This window comes from Pocillopora damicornis, chromosome 1, assembly GCF_964200805.1.
Source record: "Pocillopora damicornis chromosome 1, jaPocDami1.2, whole genome shotgun sequence".
NCBI lineage: Eukaryota > Metazoa > Cnidaria > Anthozoa > Scleractinia > Pocilloporidae > Pocillopora > Pocillopora damicornis.
The window spans coordinates 16,648,690-16,667,776 of NC_142670.1; the positions used below are offsets into that span (position 1 = coordinate 16,648,690).

General features: G+C 36.7%; 1 protein-coding gene and 1 pseudogene across 1 annotated transcript; one reads left to right on the forward strand and one right to left on the reverse strand.

Annotated features, from left to right (window-relative positions):
- The window catches only part of LOC149052354 (uncharacterized), a 219,968-nt pseudogene that overhangs the window by 84,094 nt on the left and 116,787 nt on the right, over positions 1-19,087 (forward strand).
- Positions 14,400-19,066, reverse strand: LOC149052358 (NADH dehydrogenase [ubiquinone] 1 alpha subcomplex assembly factor 8-like). The gene is made up of 3 exons (XM_089195144.1): positions 18,838-19,066; positions 16,691-16,789; positions 14,400-14,990 (listed from the first exon to the last, which is right to left on the reverse strand). Exons 1-3 carry the CDS (start codon positions 18,943-18,945, stop codon positions 14,970-14,972), a joined length of 228 nt encoding a protein of 75 aa, XP_089051270.1. The 5' UTR covers positions 18,946-19,066; the 3' UTR covers positions 14,400-14,969.

Genomic DNA, 19,087 nt, shown 5'->3' on the forward strand with positions numbered 1-19,087 from the left:
CTGTCTGTATATCCCTAAAAGCCACACCGATGACAGCCATACTAAACCTTCTAATATCTCCCTGAAAATGTGGAACAAAGTGAAGATGAAAGCGCTTGAAACCTGCAAGCTGCTCTTTGAAAACCCAAAAACACTGTTGAAGTACATTGTAAAGTTTGCCGTTGTTGACAAACAGCTCACCCCCCTGCTTAGCCGCAAGGCTGCTGAAAAGATGAACCTCATCACAGTCAACTATGACCACTTTGAGCATGTCAATGGAGTAGTAGATAGCACTGATATCTTTGATGAATTTCCTGACATTTTCAACGGGGACATTGGAACCCTGCCTGGCTCTGTGCGACTCACACTGAACTCTGATGTGGAACCGATACTTTGCCCGCCAGAACGACTGCCTATTGAGTTAAAAGAACCAGTGAAACTAGAACTTGACAGGCTAGACACTGCAAGAGTTCTCACTCCAGTGGATGAGCCCACTGACTGGATAAATCAGATGGCAATTGCCACCAAGAAGAACGGAAGCCAACGCATCTGCATAGATCCACGTTCTTAGAACCTTGCGCTAGAGCGGGAACACTATCAATTACCAGTCCTTGATGACATCCTTCCTGACCTTGCCAAGGCCAAAATCTTCAGCAAAGTTGACCTTAGTCATGGATATTGGCACTGTACTTTGGAAGAAGACTCTGACATGCTTACCATATTTTCAACCCCTTTTGGGAGGTATAGGTGGACACGCCTATCCTTTGGACTTTCCGTAAGCTCGGAAATATTCCAGAAACGTCTGGTCCAAGCTCTGGAAGGAATTGTGGGTGTTGCCTGCATAGCAGATGACATCTTGATTTATGGTATTGGTGACACTCTTGATGACGCCAGGCAAGATCATGACAAGAACATCTCGTTGCTATTTGAACGTTGCCGGCAGAAGTCCGTCAAGCTCAACAGGCACAAAGTGGTGCTGAGGGTACAACAGGTGGATTTCATGGGACATCTGCTGACTGCACATGGCTTGAAACCTGACCCAAACAAAGTCGAAGCCATCTTGAAACTGGAAACGCCTGGGACCAAGGAAAAAATTGAGAGACTGAATGGCACTGTTAACTACCTTGCTAAATTCCTGCCAAGACTTTCCCAAGTCATGGATCCACTTAGGAGATTGACCCAGACAGGAGTCGAATGGTACTGGGGAAATGCTAAAGAGAAAGCTTTCGATGAGGTGAAGCAATTGTCACTCAAGCTCCAGTTCTTGCCTACTACAGCCCAGACAAGGAACTTGTCATACAGTGCGATGCCAGTAGCCTAGGGCTTGGTGTGGTCCTTATGCGAGAGGGTCGCCCCCTTGCTTATGCTAGTAGAGCTTTAACGGATCCAGAGACCCGCTATACAACCATCTAAAAAGAAATGTTTGCAATTGTCTTTGCACTTCAGAAATGGCATCAGTATATCTATGGGCGTCATGTTGTTATCAAAATAGACCACAAGCCCCTAGAGTCTATCGCCAAGAAACCACTTGATAGGGCACCAAAACGCCTACAAGGTATGCTCCTCAGAAGCCTGGCCTTCGACATAGACGTCCAGTACACCCCTGGCCATACCCAACTTCAGGCAGACATGATGAACAGGTCATTTCTCCCAGCTGATGGTCAATCAACCCCCAGTCAATTTGAGTCTGTCAATAAAGTCCAATTCCTACCCATGCGATAAGAGAGGGTACAGAAAGTCCAACTCGAGACTGCAAAGGATGAAACCCTGCGACTGCTTATGGACACCATACTGAAGGGATGGGCCGAGGATCGGTCAAAGATCTCACCTCAGCTGACCCCCCTACTACAGCATCAGAGATGAACTTAGTATTTATGATGGGCTGGTGTTCAAAGGGGAGCGCCTTGTTGTGCCTCAAGGGCTGAGAGCTGAGATAAAGAAAGACATACATGCGTCGCATGCTGGTGTAGAACGCTGTTTGAAGAGAGCGAGAGAGAGTGTGTACTGGCCTGGTATGAACTCTGAACTCAAGCGCTGGATCTCGACTTGTGAGCCCTGCAGATTATTTGAAGTTTCTCATGGGAAAGAGACCTTCATGAGTCATGACATACCAGAGGCCTTGGGAAAAAGTTGCTGTGGACCTCTTCACCCTAAACCAGACATATTACTTGGTAACGGTCGATTACTATAGTGGTTATTGGGAGCTGGACGGGCTACATAACACAGATTCTGGAACTGTCCACTTGTTAGTGACAATAGCCCCCAATTTGTAGCTGCAGAGTTCCAAAAGCTTACAAAAGAATGGGACATTGAGCACAGGGTCACCTCTCCTTACAATAGTAAGGCTAACGGCAAAGTAGAGGCTGCTGTGAAGTCTGCTAAAAAACTCCTCCGTAGAACTGCTAAAGGTGGCAATGACTTCTACTTGGGACTACTGGCTGAGCGCAATATCCCATCTCAAGGAATCGGAAGTAGTCCAGTTCAGAGGCTTATGAATAGGAGGACAAGGACATTACTTCCCACAACTGGTTCTCTCCTGGAACCAAGAACACTGAGCTCTAGTCACGAGAGAGAGAAGCTGAAAGATGTTCAAAAAAGGCAGGCTCGATACTACAATTCTGATGCCCATGACTTACCTGAATTGAATGAGGGAGACAATTTGAGGCTGAAACCGTTTGCACTAGGGCAAAAGGAATGGAAGAGGGGAGTGGTTGTTGACGACTTGACGAAAGGTCATATGAAATTGAGACAGCAGATGGATCTTCCTATAAGCGCAACAGAGCCCATCTGAAGAAGACTAATTAGTCACGCCCTGAAGCAACTAGTGGTGAATCACAGCAAATACCAGACAGCAACATGCTAGGCCATGGAAGAAGGACCAGCAAATTGCCTCCTGAGGATACCCTTACTGAGCCACCACAAATGTCAAGCTGCCCTGACGAGCCAGATGAGCCCTCACTTCGCAAAGAATCAGGCACTAAAAGGCTACCATGTAGTGAACCCTACAAAGAGCTGGACTCAGGGATTAGAACCCAGTCAGGAAGACTGGTCACTAGACCTTCATACCTTAAGGAATTTGTAGCGTGACCAACCTACAAGCAACTTGTGGACATTGCCTGTTAGGCTTAACACCGAACCTTCTATTTGTTGTTCAAAATTGAACATTTATTACCAGTTGAGACACTTTCGCACATAGTGTCCATGTTCCAGTTTATTATTGTTTAAGGTTTCTCATGCATGTTCCAGTTTTTTCGTTTTTTTTTTTGGTTTGTCTACCCATTTTATATTGGGGAGGATGTAACATGTGGCGTGACGTATTACGTCAGTTACTGATTTCCCGTATGTAAGAGGAAGCGAGAGCACGTGCTCACCATTAAAAAATATGTAGCATGTTGTTGTGAACTCTGCGCACTTTTAATCTGTATTTTCGAGAGGACGTCTTGATACAATGTTATTCTGTAGAAATTTATACTGAAAAAGTTGAGGTCTTAACTCTTCGCTAGCTAGAACAATTTATAAAAAAGAGGCAAACAAATTTCCACTATCAAACCTTTACATTAATTTTCGCGCATTACCCTTGCGAACTGAATTCCCAGTTTTCTGGGAATTCCTAGGAATTCTCAAAAATTCCCAATTATGCAAATGACCCTTGCAAACCGAATTCCCAGTTTTCTGGGAATTTCTGGGAATTCCTAGGAATTCCTAAAAATTCCTAGGAATTCCCAACTATGCAAATTAACCCTGATTTAAAAAGCTTGGAATTACTGGGAATTTCTGGGAAAGGAAGACTCCAGTTTTGTGAGGACTTGGAATCCCTAGGAATTCATAGGAATTCTCAGCTTTACAAACTACCTATAATTTAAGAAGTGTGGAACTCTTGGGAATTTCTGGGAATTGAATTTAAGGCAATTTTAATACCCTGAAGTCCACATTAATTCTAAGAAATTCTCAATACCTTGAATGTGAAGGTTTTAAGAAAAAGAGTAATTTCAGAGGCTTAAAACTTTGGCTCAATAAAAGGTATGCTATACAAAACTTACCAAGAGATATACATACATGTACATGTTTATAACTTAAAGGTCATGAAATTTATTACTCAAACTAAGTTTTAGTAAATCTTTACATTAATATGGATTTTCTCATGAACCAGCTGTCAGTTCTGTTAAGTGGAAATTGCCAACTTCCACAATAATTAACAATAATTACATTGTTATCTTACTTCCCTAACCTACATTACTGGTTGCCTTTGTTAGAAAACCTTGGAACAGTCAAGCTCAGTTGCCTCAAATGCTGTCAGAGACTTTTTGTTGACAATACTTTTAGTAGAAATTTCATGCCTTAGACAAACAAATTCAACACCTAATTAATCTTTCTTTTTTCATGATTGTTGTTGTTGCTTTTTTTTCAGTTTTTTGCTCTATTTTCATGACTAATTGCTGTAATTTGTTTTGCTGTTTTTATTCTTACAAAACATTTTTGTAAGAGAAGGGGAACATTGACTACCTCTGTCTTGTCTGCATGCCAAATGTTTGCAAAGTGTGTGGATGATCCACGAGTATTGGAACTCTTACAAAAATGTTTTGTAAGAGTTCCAATACTTGTGGATCATCCACACACTTTGCAAATATTTGGCATGCAGACAAGACAGAGGTAGTCAATGTTCCCTTAGAGGAAAAACACCTTTTTTATATGACGTCTTCAATTTACTTTATTTGAAACTGACTGATCTGAAAATATTTGTCAACAAGACTTGTTAGTAGTGAGAAGTACCAACCAAGTTTCCTTTCATAACTTAATTTCTTAAATGTCCCAATCACTGGATCTCCCAAAAAAATATTAAATCTTTTTATTTTTGGTGCAAATTACAAGTCCTTCTTTATATAAAAATGAAAAGTGATAGTCACACTTCAATAATAACAGCTCTTAAGTTTACTTGTTGTTCTTCTCTGTCTGTCAGCTATCAACAAGATTGTTTTATACTTCGGGCAGTGCATAACTATTTGTGGACCAGAGTTCCAACGCACCTCTGTAATCGCATATAGCTACTCCTGTCTCTTGTACAAATGTTTCTCCTTTGTAAGACGCACTCTACTCTGTTGTCAATACTGCTTTAAGTTCAGTGGAAACGACTGACTGAGGAATCGAGATGGCGGTGTTGGAACGTGTTGCTGAATGCTTGCTACGGTCAAGCTTTGTAGATTTAGGTACTGGTACACTGGGATCATCTATGTATCTCTTATACTTCCGAATGTGGTATCCTTCTTTTATAAATATGAGGGTAAAAGACGATTTGTAGTCGTATTCAAAACTGTGATTGGCTTGTGTTATTTCTCACCTTGGCCATTAACACAACTCAAGTGAGTTTCAAGTCTTTGTTTCCTCGACAACTTTCGGCCACAAATCGTGCATTTGTAATACGATCGATTCTTTTCGATTATTTCTACATAGAGTGTGCTCACATCTTTATTTATATCACCAAGCTATCCATCTTCTAGAAGCAGAGAACCGGTCGGAGAAGTCAGAATAAAGTTAGGCGCTTGTCTTAACACTGCAATCGGCAAGCCAGCGGATTCACTTTGCTAGCCAATTACAAGTCCTAAAGGATCCACGTGATCATGCCCGTGATCGGAAACAAAGAAGACTCCATTTGGCGCTCATCTTTGAATGTACTTTGGATCGGTTAATCGCTTTTCTCAACTGTTTTGCTTAATATAACATTTCTAAAGATAGCTTTTATTGTGGTTCAATGGGAAAACGAGAATAGCGTGAGTGTTGTAAAAGAAAAGAAAGTCGTTGGCGCCGTGGAGTTAAAAGAAGGGACAACAGTTGACATATTGACTGGTACAAACAAGGGTCGAGTGGCCATCTGTAAAGCTACGATTTTGAAAGTTTGTGGTGAGTAAAAATTGCGATATTCGTTACGTGATCAAAATCTTATAAAAGAATAGATGTAGCGGGTTGATTTAAGCTTACATAACGCTCGGCGCAACTGAAACTAGACTAATTCTGATAATCGAATCGGTCACTTGCATGCCGCAGTTTCTTAAGCTTATGCTTTACAATGAAATAAACCTATCAGTAAGGTTTCAAGATTCCTCTAGTCACGTTTGGGAACATTCAAGATTCATAATAGGAAATGTTATTAAACAAACCTTAGTACATAAAGAAGCCCTCCTTGGTAAAAACAAAATAATGTATTCAGCCCTTTTTTTAGTAAAATCCATGAGAGAGATGTACTAACTCCAATATAAAAGTCACTCAATATAACAGAGATTTCTCAATTTGAGAATCCAATGAATGCCCTTTTCCTCATAGCCATCTTAAAAGCCTGGTCTGAGCTTTAAATATACATATTTTAATACATTTTTTTTTTCAAATTCAGATGTCAAGGAATCCAGATACAAAATGGTCAAGGTTCTTGTTGACAACCTCATTCAAGGCCAACTCATTGTGAGCCCAGGAAAATAAATACAAACAGTACAAACAGCAGCTAAGTTTGCAGTTTAGGATAACTTCATTCTAATTTATTGTTACAGTTACAACAAGATTTTAATCAAAAAATCAATTTTATTTGTCTGTAATTAGCCCCTTCACTCCCATGGGTGCTTGGTTTTCAAATATAACTTAAGATATTGTATTTTATGGAAAACAATCAACACATTTTATTCACAATTTGTGTCAATCCAAATTTAATGATTGATTAGAACTGTTTCATAGGAATAGCTGTAATTGAGGATTAATCCGTATGAAGTTTTCAAGAAAAGAAAAATAAATCAAATTCCATCCTAATATTACCACACATTGATGTTAATAATTAATCAAAAATATTTTACATGTAAGCCTTAATTAAGCTTCTAAATAAATTTTATTGAATACTTGAATTTTAGCTGGGTTTTTTTAATTTAAAGTATCTATTTTATATCATTAGCCTCATATTTTTGCTTAAAATTCCCAGTAATTCTTAAACATTCCTAAAAATTCCCAAAAATTCCCAGAAATTCCCAGAAATTCCCAGAAATTCCTAGGAATTTTTTAGATTTACAGCTTTTCAGGGAAAGTCATTGGTTCTCTGAGTTGGAATTCCTAGGAATTCCTAGGAATTCCAAGTCCTGTTGGCTATAAACTTGGAATTTCTGGGAATTTCTGGGAATTTCTAGGAATTTCTAGGAATTTCTAGGTTTTTAGAACCAGAGTTGTTATGGTTGGGAATTCCTAGCAATTCCTAGCAATTCCCAGTCCGAATTTACCGTGAAAATTCACACCTTTATTCCTAGGAATTCCTAGGAATTCCTAGGAATTCCTAGGAAAATCCTAGGAATTCCTAGGAATTCCAAAAGCCATTTTGCAAGGGTAATTTATCCCTTGCCGACGTGACATGCCTGTCACACGGGGAAAATAAGCTTCACCAGCTAACCGAAAAAACATAAGGACCATCTGAGTGGACAACATCACAAAATTTATGACATTAGAAGCTAGCAATGGAATGTCTCCCACTCGTGCACGTGTTTACCGACAACCACCGCTACAGAGCCTGACTGAGGGTAATGTTATACCGGCATGACATTTTGGTTTTGTAGTATTTTGCGCTCTAACGTGCTTTCAAGTAGGTTTCCAAAATTTTCGATTTGTTTCTCCATCGCCACCTCTAATTTATTCATTTCGCTATATAACAAATTACCAGACGACTGTGCCTACTGTGAAGCGTTCTTTTACTAATCAAAAAACTTTCTGTAATTGGAAAGTTAATAGATGTAACTCATTGGACAGTTTCCTTCAAATTATCAACCTCATAATGGTGTTTCTTAATTCTCAGAATGTTAAGCTCAAGCGTATGAAATACCATGATCCTATTCTTTGGGGGAATGTATTAAAAGGTTTGTACTCTTTACTTATATGAAGTCTCTAGTTTTCTATATTCAATATCAATTTACTTTGCTCAATTGCACTAAAAGTTGTCCTAGAAGAAAGCAAAATCCGAAAAGGAAAAAAGCCAGGAAGGAATTTGTTAGCACATAAAATGTCCCTTTGGCTTTATGCCCGTTAGCCGAAAAATTTAATATAATTTTCACCAAAGGGCACATACAAGATGATTATTACGGATTTGAGTAATTCCAAAAGTGTTAAGTCAAAATCTCTATGCATATCTTGTACACTGCATCCATTGGGACTGCTGTTACCAGTCTCAATTCACAAGAAACAACCGATTACTTCCTCTAAATTCATATTGTTGAGTCTTGCTTGTTTTGGTGATGATCACTTATTATTTCTATCGAATTAACGAGGGATCAAAGTGTTTTGAGTTTGTTTAAGTAAGCACGGACAACGATAGACGCTGTGCAGTTTAATTGCAGTCTTCAATCTCACACTTTGACTTTGCCACTGTAATTCAAAATTTTGCACCAACTGAAATCAGTTTGGGCGTGGCTCGTGCTCTTTTGCGATCACGAACAGATACATTTTGATAAAAGAGATAAGTAGGTTCACGTGATCTAACAGTGATGTTACAAGCCGTCAGTCTCGCAACCTTTTTAACCTTTAATACCGACTTCAACAAAAATATAAAGACGGAGACATTTTTGTGTGGCTTACACAACTTGTGCAGCCACATTATGACACGATCCGATCGATCCAACAAGAACAATATGTGCTGACTACAGTCAAGGAAATGAAGCACTTTTTGGTGAAAATACTGGTAAACAATGTGTAGCAATGTCACTTACTGCTATTATTTATAATCACATAGAAGATATCAATTTGTGGACTTCTTCCACTCTGAATAATATTCTTACCATTGGAAATGATTTTTATACTTCTATAAGATGTTCTGTCCAGACAAATGATTATTTGCTTTTAACTGATGTTCCATGCATTGTTTCAATTTACAATAAAGTATACACATTAGAATATAGTGAGTCATTGACAGGAAGTTTGTTCAAGGCATCAAATAATGGGCCATACATGTCTCTTCAAAATTCTCTGACAAGTGTTTTCAAATTGTCAACTTAATTACAATTGTTGTTTTTTAACGATTGGAATTAATACTGTTGCAGTGATTAACAATTCAGAACAAAGCTTTAAAATTTTTGATGCTCATTCCAGGGATTTGTATGGGATGCCCCACTCATTTGGGAAATGTAATTTGCTTACCATTGAAGGAATTGAAAACCTTGTGTCATATTTGAAAATCTCCTGCTTACAAACAGGGGTTGTTCCTTTTGAAATTAAAGGTGTCTTTGTCAGAGATAATGAACTTGATTTGCAAAATGTTCACGAGAGTCCAAAAATTGAACATTTGCCTTTCAGAAATAAAAGAAACCAAACACAACATATGAAAAGGAAGCAAAAGTCTCTAACTGAAATGCCAGAAGAAAAAGAAAAATGATTGTTTGCTAGACACGCCACACACTCCGGCTTTCCTACAGTCGGCTTGTCTTCTAAGTGGATTACAGCGTGGAGTTGTGCTCTCACAGGCCAACATTTCACGGTCTGGACCTTTAGTGCAGGTTGTGCCACATTGAAACTTGGGAGTCATTATTGACTCTCTATGCGGTCACATTTCACGTAAGTCATTTACTGGAATGTTTTTTATCCTGAATTTCTGTTTATGCCACATGCTCAGTGAGAAAATTACTCAACCAGTCTTTTTAGTAAATGCTAAGATAAAATTCTGGTTAAACTGCAGAATACCCTGCCACCCCATGGCATTACATGTCATTGAATACAAATAGAATAAACAATTTTTTAGCCAGTGAGTGAAAATAGGACTTTTTTGTTGCCATTAGAAAATCAGGCACTGCTGTTGTCTGGCAATTCGATTTGACAGCCCCTTTAAATGAAATTATACTTTCATGTTTACATAGCTAAACCAATAAAAGTCGCAAACGTCTAACGCCTAACCTGAAACTGCAGTTTGTCATTAACATGGTGCTAAATGTCTATTGTGATTGATTCCAAACTTTGGGGAGTAATGGAATTCAGTAACAGAGTGGTTTCGCTTTTATTAAAATATGAATAGGAGCCTAATGCTTTAATGTTAACTGAAATGTGTTAGTGTTATGTTTTCCAAGTTATGGCCAGAATTATTCAGACCTTAACATTTCATGACTTCCTTCAAGCTTGGCAGTCTTCTAGATTCTCTTCATAATGGTTCAGATATTAAGCTTTGGTATCTATACTTGGTAGCAATACATGTGTATTAGGCCTTTATTTGGTAGACTACGCCTCCTTTTCAGTTTTTTGTTTGGTTTGGTGAATTCATCACAATACTGATATACATGAAAAAGTAAACTTTTTTGATTAGCTGAAAATAGCTAGGTGCCTTTTTCATTTATCATCAGTGAAAAAGTAATAACTCATGTACAAAATAATATAAACTAGGCTCAGCAATAATAGATCACATGAAAAACCAATGAGATTTACACAAAGTAGGTTGTTCTGATTGATACATGCTGTAGCTGACAAAAATAAACAAAAGCTTGGATACTTTTATGTATATTGATAAACACTAACAAAATTGCGTTCCTGAGCAAGAATTCAGCTGAAGGACAAATTTTGATGGCACACACTTCATTTAGTCAATACTGTCAAATTTATCTGCCATCAGTTTGTTGACTTCCTGTGAATGTGTATCTTTCACGTATACATTATGAATAATTAATAACATGATTTCTCATATGATAAGCACTTTTAAATTTTTCAAATACTTTAAACTGCACACATGCTGAGCTCAACATTTGTTGTTTGTGAAAAATTTACTTCTGCTTATTTAGAATACCAAAGTACACTTTAATTAACTTACATGTTGCTTAGACTTTGTTGAGTTTTTATGAAGGCAGTTCGATGGAACTGACATTTGTTAGGTTTATAGTTAAAAGTTAGCCATCAGGTATCCTCGGAGACCCAGGGTTCTTATCACATCTGTAGACCCCTTAAAAGCACAGTCTTAGCAGATCAGTTCCAAACTGTCAGTCATTCTGAATTTTGATTGGTACCAGAAATTCAATCTTGTTCTAGCAAATTCGAGTGAAGCAGGTCTCACACGTCCTCTAGTGTGCTCTAACACAAAGTGATACATGAAGTTCAGTTGCTTACCATGTTTGTTTTGGACCTTTTTGTTCGGTAGATTAGCACTTTGCATGATGATGTGAAGTTGACCATTTGCATGATGATGTCAAGGTTCACCTATTCATTTTTCCCCATAACTTGAATTTGGTAAACTCACTGGCATGAAATTACAATTTCAATAATAAGAAAACTTGAAAGCTTCTGGTAGTTTAAATCATATGATACTATCATGCACTTGCCTGTACATTGCTCTGCTGTGTTTAAGTTATGTCTCTGATTACTGTTCCTGAAATCTATTATGGTGAAACTATCTCTATTGAACTTTCTGTTAAATAACACCTCCAGGTATTAGATTAAAAATTATTAGCAACGTTAATGTAATGTTACTTCAGAGTACTTAACTCAACATATGATACATTAAAATATTGTTTGTGTTCTGATCTTGTAATGTACCTATCTTTTTTCCCTAGACTCTTCCATTTGCAACCTCATATCTACCTACCTCAACTAAATTTTTCTGTATTCTTTATTGAAAATACGGTCCCACAAAACCTAAATACAATAATTATAGTAAACGTTTTGCTCTCAACCAACTGAAAGTTGAACTTTATACCCTAATGGACAAAAGAAACCTACACTCAGCATTTTGTTATCTTTACATGTATATATTGTCCAAAATTAGTCACACATTCAAACCAAATAAGCTCCCAATAGCTTCTAGTTTAGATTACATCATTTCCCGAATGTCCCTGCCCTTCTACAAAGTTTTGTCCTTGTGTACTGGTACACAAAATGTCAAAAATATTCATATGAAATTCTTCCCGAGAGTTTATTTCACATCACTTGCCTTGGAAAAGACATGCAACCAACAAACTTCTGAAGTCAATTCCACTTCTTTACGTAAACATAATCGTGACTGAATCTCTCTGATCACTATGGAAGATTATGCTGATGTTTTTTACATGTGCAACATTTGTTGTCAAAATGAGACCTCCAAACCAAAGTTTGGCCAATAACTCATCTTCAGAATGAACATTTCGGTACTTTTGTAAGCTAGTTATCTTGTGTTATTAATGAACAGGATTAATATTGAAAACTATCTAATGGTAATCAGATATTAGCTCTTCTAATAGAAACCCAATGAGACAAAAAGCAGCTAAATTTCGCGAGCCACACATGTACGCATTGCGGACCTATTTTTAATACCTAACCAGAGGACGAGCATTTTTATCATCACTCGTTGAAAAAGGAACAAGGGATTTGATGAATCGCGTTTTTCCCACTACCCTCTTTCCTGAGAAAGCTCCGGTATGGTTTAGAGAATTAAGAGTTTATTGTTTGGAAGTAAACAATTATAGACTAGGGAAGTTATTTATAGACTAAAAGTTATTGAAACTCTAGTAGTTATTACGTCTTCCTAAAGAGCATGTAGCCAAAGAATGTTTTTCTTTTTTTCTATTTTTTCATTGATGCTGAGGAAAGAAAGGCTCATGTCGACGAGAAAAAAAAAATGGAATGTTAGTAATTTTTAGAACCCGCATCATCCTCAAGCTGACTGCTTCTTGTCTCCAACTCAGTTTTCATTTGACTTTCAAATTTTTGGTTTTACGAACTAATCACCAATTTTTCCTCTTTTTTGTTGTTGTTATATATTAAATGTAAAACAACAATTCAAAGTGGACGCTCCCATGCAGATTTTTCCATCTGAAATCCGAAGATCTTACCACTAAATCTCGATGTGTTTCGCTAAGCATTTGGACATTTTAACAAGTTGATTGTTTTTGATTCTCGTCAGCAGTTTACACGACATTGTAGTAATGTTTATAGAGAGAAAATTGATTTTGATCAGTTTTACCGAAGTGCTATGTTTTCTTTGATTTGACAGCACTAAGAAAGTTCATTGTACAGTTCATTTTTCGGTGATATCACACAACCTAAAGAAACTAGATGGATCGAATACAGACTATACTTTCCAGAGATAAATAGTGAAGAATAAATATTCCATTAGAGCGCAAAGCAAACACGTATTCATCAACAGAATCGACATATGTACCGCACATGAAATTATTTTGCGATACACCGAAAAAATTGCTCACCGTCTTTAAATTAACAATTTTGCCGCAAGAAGGATAAAATAATTGACTACTAAGGGTTAAGGCTATTACATTAAGTACCTGAATATTGATTGTCCCTTTACACTTTCAGAGCCTGATTGCATTTATCCACATAAGCAGCAGAGAATAAATACACAGAAAAGTAAAGGTTTTTACAGCTGCTGTTAAGCGTGGTTGTAAATAAATTCAGAGCTAAGACAATAATTTTGATCGCGTGATGCGTTTAAGTCACGCGTACAACAATTAGCTGAAAAAACGTAACCTATGTTGTTCTTTAGGAAATTAATACTGAAAAAGTCGTTGTCTTTATTCTTGGCTAGCTAAACCAATTAAAAAAAAAAAGGAAACAAATTTCCGCTATCAAACCTTTGCATTATTTTGCGCGCGTTAATTTATCCTTCGCCGACGTGACATGCCTGTCACGCGAGGAAAATAAGCTTCATCAGCCAACCGAACAACCATTTTTAACAAAGGGAGGCTATTTGAATTTTTGCTATGCAGTCAGGAACCTCCACAACACGAATTTGAAAGCAACTCATTTTGTTTGTAGGCTTCAAAGGAAACTGACACTTGCAATTATTTTAAAAAATACCCCGATATGGATTACACATGAATATTAATTTTGACGGCGACCTGAGAACTGACTAGGAAGAAGAAGAAGAAGAAATAAGCAATGTAGGCACAGTTAACCCATGCTGGCAGAATGCGCCTCAGCAATTATGTAAATATCTTTACGCACAGGCGTCCCGAGCTCACGTCATGAGAAAAAGCAAGCGATTGATTCATGAAAGCGTCACGCATTGTGTGACCCGGTGTTAAGTTACGAGAGGAAACGTTGAGAATTTAACTCGTTCGCGACTGAAGCTTTTATAATAATTGGCGATGTTTAACTTGCTTTATTCGCCATAAAATCCTTATACAAAAAAAAACAAAATTGTTTTTTTACTAAAGATATTTCACTTTTCTATATGTTCAACTTCTAATAAGTTGTACTGGATTGAAGACCAACTCGCCGACGTCTCTATTCGATTTTATACGTCAATCAAAACGGAATCAAAATTTTGAGTTAAGAATAGCACCATTCCTTCTGAGGCAAATCCTTAAAGTTCCATAACAAAAACAAACCTGCCGATTATAAGCTCAGGGGTTATACAACTTCGTAAGGGGTTTTAGGAGGGCTTATTAACAGAGGGGACCTATAGCCGTGGGGACGTGTAACCGGAATAGAAAAAGCTAGTGCAGTGCTGATCAAAATACGTTTTTTATTTACTCGTTTTTCATTAAGATTCAAAACGTCATAATAAATCAAATTAGTTTCAATACATTTGGCACAGAATAAAAACTAGCAACATGAAGAAAACTGGTACGTAGCAAAACTGAGAAAACAGACTTTTCTCTCAAAAGTTCATCTTTGCTCTTCTATCATTAGAATTTCTATGTCCAAGTCACAGCACCGAGGCTTTTCCTACTTTGGTATTGTAGAAACAAGAAAAGCTAGAACAGGGCTTATATCGGGGGGAGCTTATAATTTGATGCCTTTTTTTTGTTTTGTTTAAAGTTAGATGAGCCTTTAACCGAGGACTTATAAATGGAAGGGGGAGGGGGGAGGGGGGGAGGAGAGGGCACTTATAAGCAGCAGTTTACCGTATTTATATATTTACCGACAGAGACATTCTTTTTATCAGTTTTCACAAGCCTAAATGTCTCCTCTTATAATATTGTTACCCCGCGCAAAAAGTGAGTAGGTTGCCTGTGACGTCCTGTTTCAGAACTTTCCTGCAATCGGTGCAGTTGTTCTCTCTTTTCAAGTCTCTACACTTTAATTTTCTTTGCCTGCAACAAAAATGCATCATCAAACAATGAGAAAACTTAAGAGAGATAAAAATATAAAATATTACATGATAATATTTGATAAGAATCCCTATTTTACTAACATCTTCTCATAAGGTAAACAAAAAGGCCAGGCATACCAGTTTTTCTATAATTTGATTATTACCTTTGTCTAATCCTAAAACCCCAGATAGTGACTACAAACTAGTTTTGCCTTGCAAATGTCATCCATAAATTAAACCACTGACAAAACATAGCTTGATTATTGAGCAAATTCTCCTTGTCAAAAAAAAAAGGCTTTTGACTGTTGAGCAAATTCTCCTTGTCAGAACAAAGAGAAAAGTATGGACAATAGGGAATGCATGTGTATAGATTAAGGATTAAAAAATATCATTGTGCTTCTATGATTTCCTTGGCTAACAGTTTGTTCTTGCAGGAATTGACACATGTGAGCACAGGGGAGCAGATGGGAAATGTATGTGACAGCATAACAGTTACATGAGGTCAAGTACATCTCTTAATTCAAAGGCATCAGTGATGTTTAGAAAGTTTTGTTAAATGAACCAGCCATTGGAGTGCTGTTTGAAAAACTTTCAAAACATATAATGAGTCACCATAAAATATGAAATGTCAGAGCTGTTTGATATGCTTTTATGCATGTATGTTCTAAACAAAACCTCATACAAATACTACTCTTTGTCCAATTTACTGGCACACATTTCTTAGAAAAACATTTTCAAAAATGAAAATGCCTTAAGATAATTATATTGTTTGATTTGATCATTCATTAAAATGTAGACAGTGATGGACACATCAAATTTAAATGTTTTCTTTAAACTACTAAAGAGTTTAGTGTTGTTAAATTATCTTTAAAAGTTTTAATTTCAAGTCAGTGTATTGCACTCAATAACTTATTTTTCAATTCATTCACAGTAGACTAATCAGGAATGAAACATTTTGTTTCAGTATCTTATGATTATTATTACATTATTATAGGTAAGAAGTATTTAAATTTAAGTAGAAAAAGCACAGCATTCCTATGTCTAAGTGAGTTGCTGTAGTCTCTTATTTATCTTGAGTCCCTAATTTTTGTTGATGACTGTTGATTAAAATCAGAGCGAAATTAACGAAAAATGACACCAACAATTTGACAATGAAAAGTTAAACCCTATCTCTCTCTCAATGTAGGACAGTACCCACTGATGAAAGGATGAACCTGATTAATTCTGATTAAAGCTGACTCATTTGAGAGTGTAAGAGTTAGTTTGAGAGTACATGTTTAAGTATGTAAGTACTCCAAATGCTTTTGCAATTGTTTAAAATTGCAATGTTATACCTCCCAACCCAGAGACATTTTTCGTTTTACCCTAATTGTTGCCTTCGGCTCCAGTTCAAGGAACATTTGAGGGCCTTGGGAAAAGAAAACTCACTTTATCCCTTGAAGCCAGTCATTAACTCCTTGTGTTTAACAAATTACTAGCTGAAAGAAACTATGGACATTTCTAACAAAGAAAGTGCTGCACAAAAAAGCCAAACCTTTCTATTTCAATCATCCCATTCCCTGAAAGGACACTTTTGTGTCCATCTTCAAATGACTATCTTGTCATGATAACTGAAGTTTGTGGTTTAAAATCTAACATGATATCCAAGCTAATTAAACACAGAAAGAAAAGAGACCCTGACCAGTCTCCCAGAAAACTTACTGCTTGTCTTATGCAGGCTTTAAGTGCTTGAAACTCCTTATCACAGGCATGCTTGGTTATGTTGTCGTTCTGAGACACACAGCTTCCATAAAGAAGGGCCTGAAAAAATTAATAAAAATATAATCATTAAGAAAATAAGATATCTGACAAGAACCTTTTGGTTGAACATTAACACAATCTCAGGCATATTCTCAATACTTAAAACAAACTGAGTAAGGTTTTCAATTGAGTGAGTCAATTCTTGGATCTTGAAAGTGAAAGGGTCAAAATTTCAGCTGGTTGGCTAAGAGGAGACAATTTGGGACAGATTTGAATGCTGTAATGATCTTTTTATTCATCATACACAGTGCTATCTAAAAATTTAATTGGGCCTAAAAACAATCTTATATTGGAACTAAGCTTTTCCATGACTGGTCTGTGATTGGCTAAAATATTAGTACTATCTAATCAACCAATCAGAGGCAAAAACAGCAATTTGGTTTCTTGTATTTTGCAGTGGCCTAAGTTGGTTTCTGTTTTTGTTTATCTCTGTTTTTTTCCCTTCTTTTTTCATATTTTAATCACAACATCACACATTATACTAAAAATACATCAGCAACCTCACTTTTACAATAAATTACTCATGATCAATAAATTCCATTATAATCCAACAAATTTATTTGCTAGTTAAGGCAACCGGTCTAAACCCATTACATGACAGAAAACTGGTGGATATCCAACACTGTACCTGAAGTGATATTCCCTAATTTTCCAACCTTATGTCCAATATGGAAAACTCTGTGTTTAAAACTCCCAAGATCTCATTAGTAATTCTCTGTACTCTCTCCCACACAGTTCTTGTGATGTTAGTTTGGAGAATTTGTTTTTGGATCAACTAATAATCCCCTAATTAATATTCTTCTTTACTCTCATCACTTGTCTGCTTGATAATGTATTAATATTCTTAGGAGAAATTCTGTCTTGGTCACTTATGGAGTTAAAAGGTTAATTGAAGGTGAAGAGCATTAATTGTGTGGTTGTTATAGAAGAAGGAACATGTATCTTTTGTTCATAAAATCATTTCAGAGGACACTGAAAAGTAAACCTCCCACACCATCAACAGTAAGCTGTTCATAAACAATTTTCCCGCATGTTGAAAAATATTGAGGGATAATAAACATAACAGCCTCCATTTGGTGTAAATAGAGGGTAGCTGAATATAATTCATAATATAAACCTCTCAGCTTATTAGAAAATTGATGAAGGCTTAATGAAAATGAAATGGATAGAAAAAATCTATAAATTTTAAATAAATTATGTCAAACGTGATTTTTTGCAGCAACAGTGCTTTTAATTTATTTCTTATAGTTTCCTTTTTTATTCTTTGAGTAAGTCACATTAGGGAGCAAAATTGTAACCCCAAATTTGAAATTCAGAAGAAGACACTTATTGAACAGTTAAGTTACTCTCTGTGATCCCAAAGTGCAGCAACAAACAAATGTTCCCTTTGTGCTTTAACAGCTGACATGTGGCTGATCTTTAGGGACACTTTTATCACACATTTATCACACTGTGATCATTTGCTGAGCTGTCATCAAAAAAATGAGACTTTCACTAAACTTTTGTTTGTTTCATTTTAGTGGGGAAACAAAGAATATATTCTGCATTTGGTTGATTTAATCACAAGTTGCATTATGCTGGAGGGTAAATAGAAACAAAACAAAGCAAAACAAAGCAAGAAATAATAAAAAAGAACCCGATGATAAATTTGTCCTGAAGAATTCATTTAAAGCAGCAACTACATGTAATCGCTATTTTGCCGAGAAAAATATACGTAAATCCTTAGCATCAGGTACGCTCAGTTAAAAATAAACAATTAACCAAACCTCACGTGCCTTCGATGTCATCTTTTTTTGGTAGGTTTCAAATAACTTTCCTATTAGGTAATTCGTCACGGTTTAAATTGATACGAGCAATGCTAAAAAAAAAGAAATCTGCGTATAAACCGGAAAATTCGGTAGCCACAACCTCTTGCAGCTACATGTACCGGCATTTCATAGCCAAGTCTTGTGCAATCTTGAACTTGACTTTGTTAAAACGTACTTACTTGCGTTAACTACTCGTACGACTTAGGCGTAGTAAACACAATGTGCCCAGTAAACTCTCACCTCTGTTTTGCATTCCACAAGAGGCTTCGCTAAGCCCGAGATTCTTCTGTAATCTTTTCCCATTAAGCTCATTATTTCAGGTAAATCTTCGTTTGGCCTTACCGCCATCTTTAAGTACCCGATTCGCTCATAATTAACCGCTTACATGCGGATTTAATTAGATTCAAATTAACGCGTACAAGCCGTCAAAGTAGGGCCTATTTACCTATCGAGACCTGAAAGGACTCAAGGCCTGGTGCCATAGCCTGCG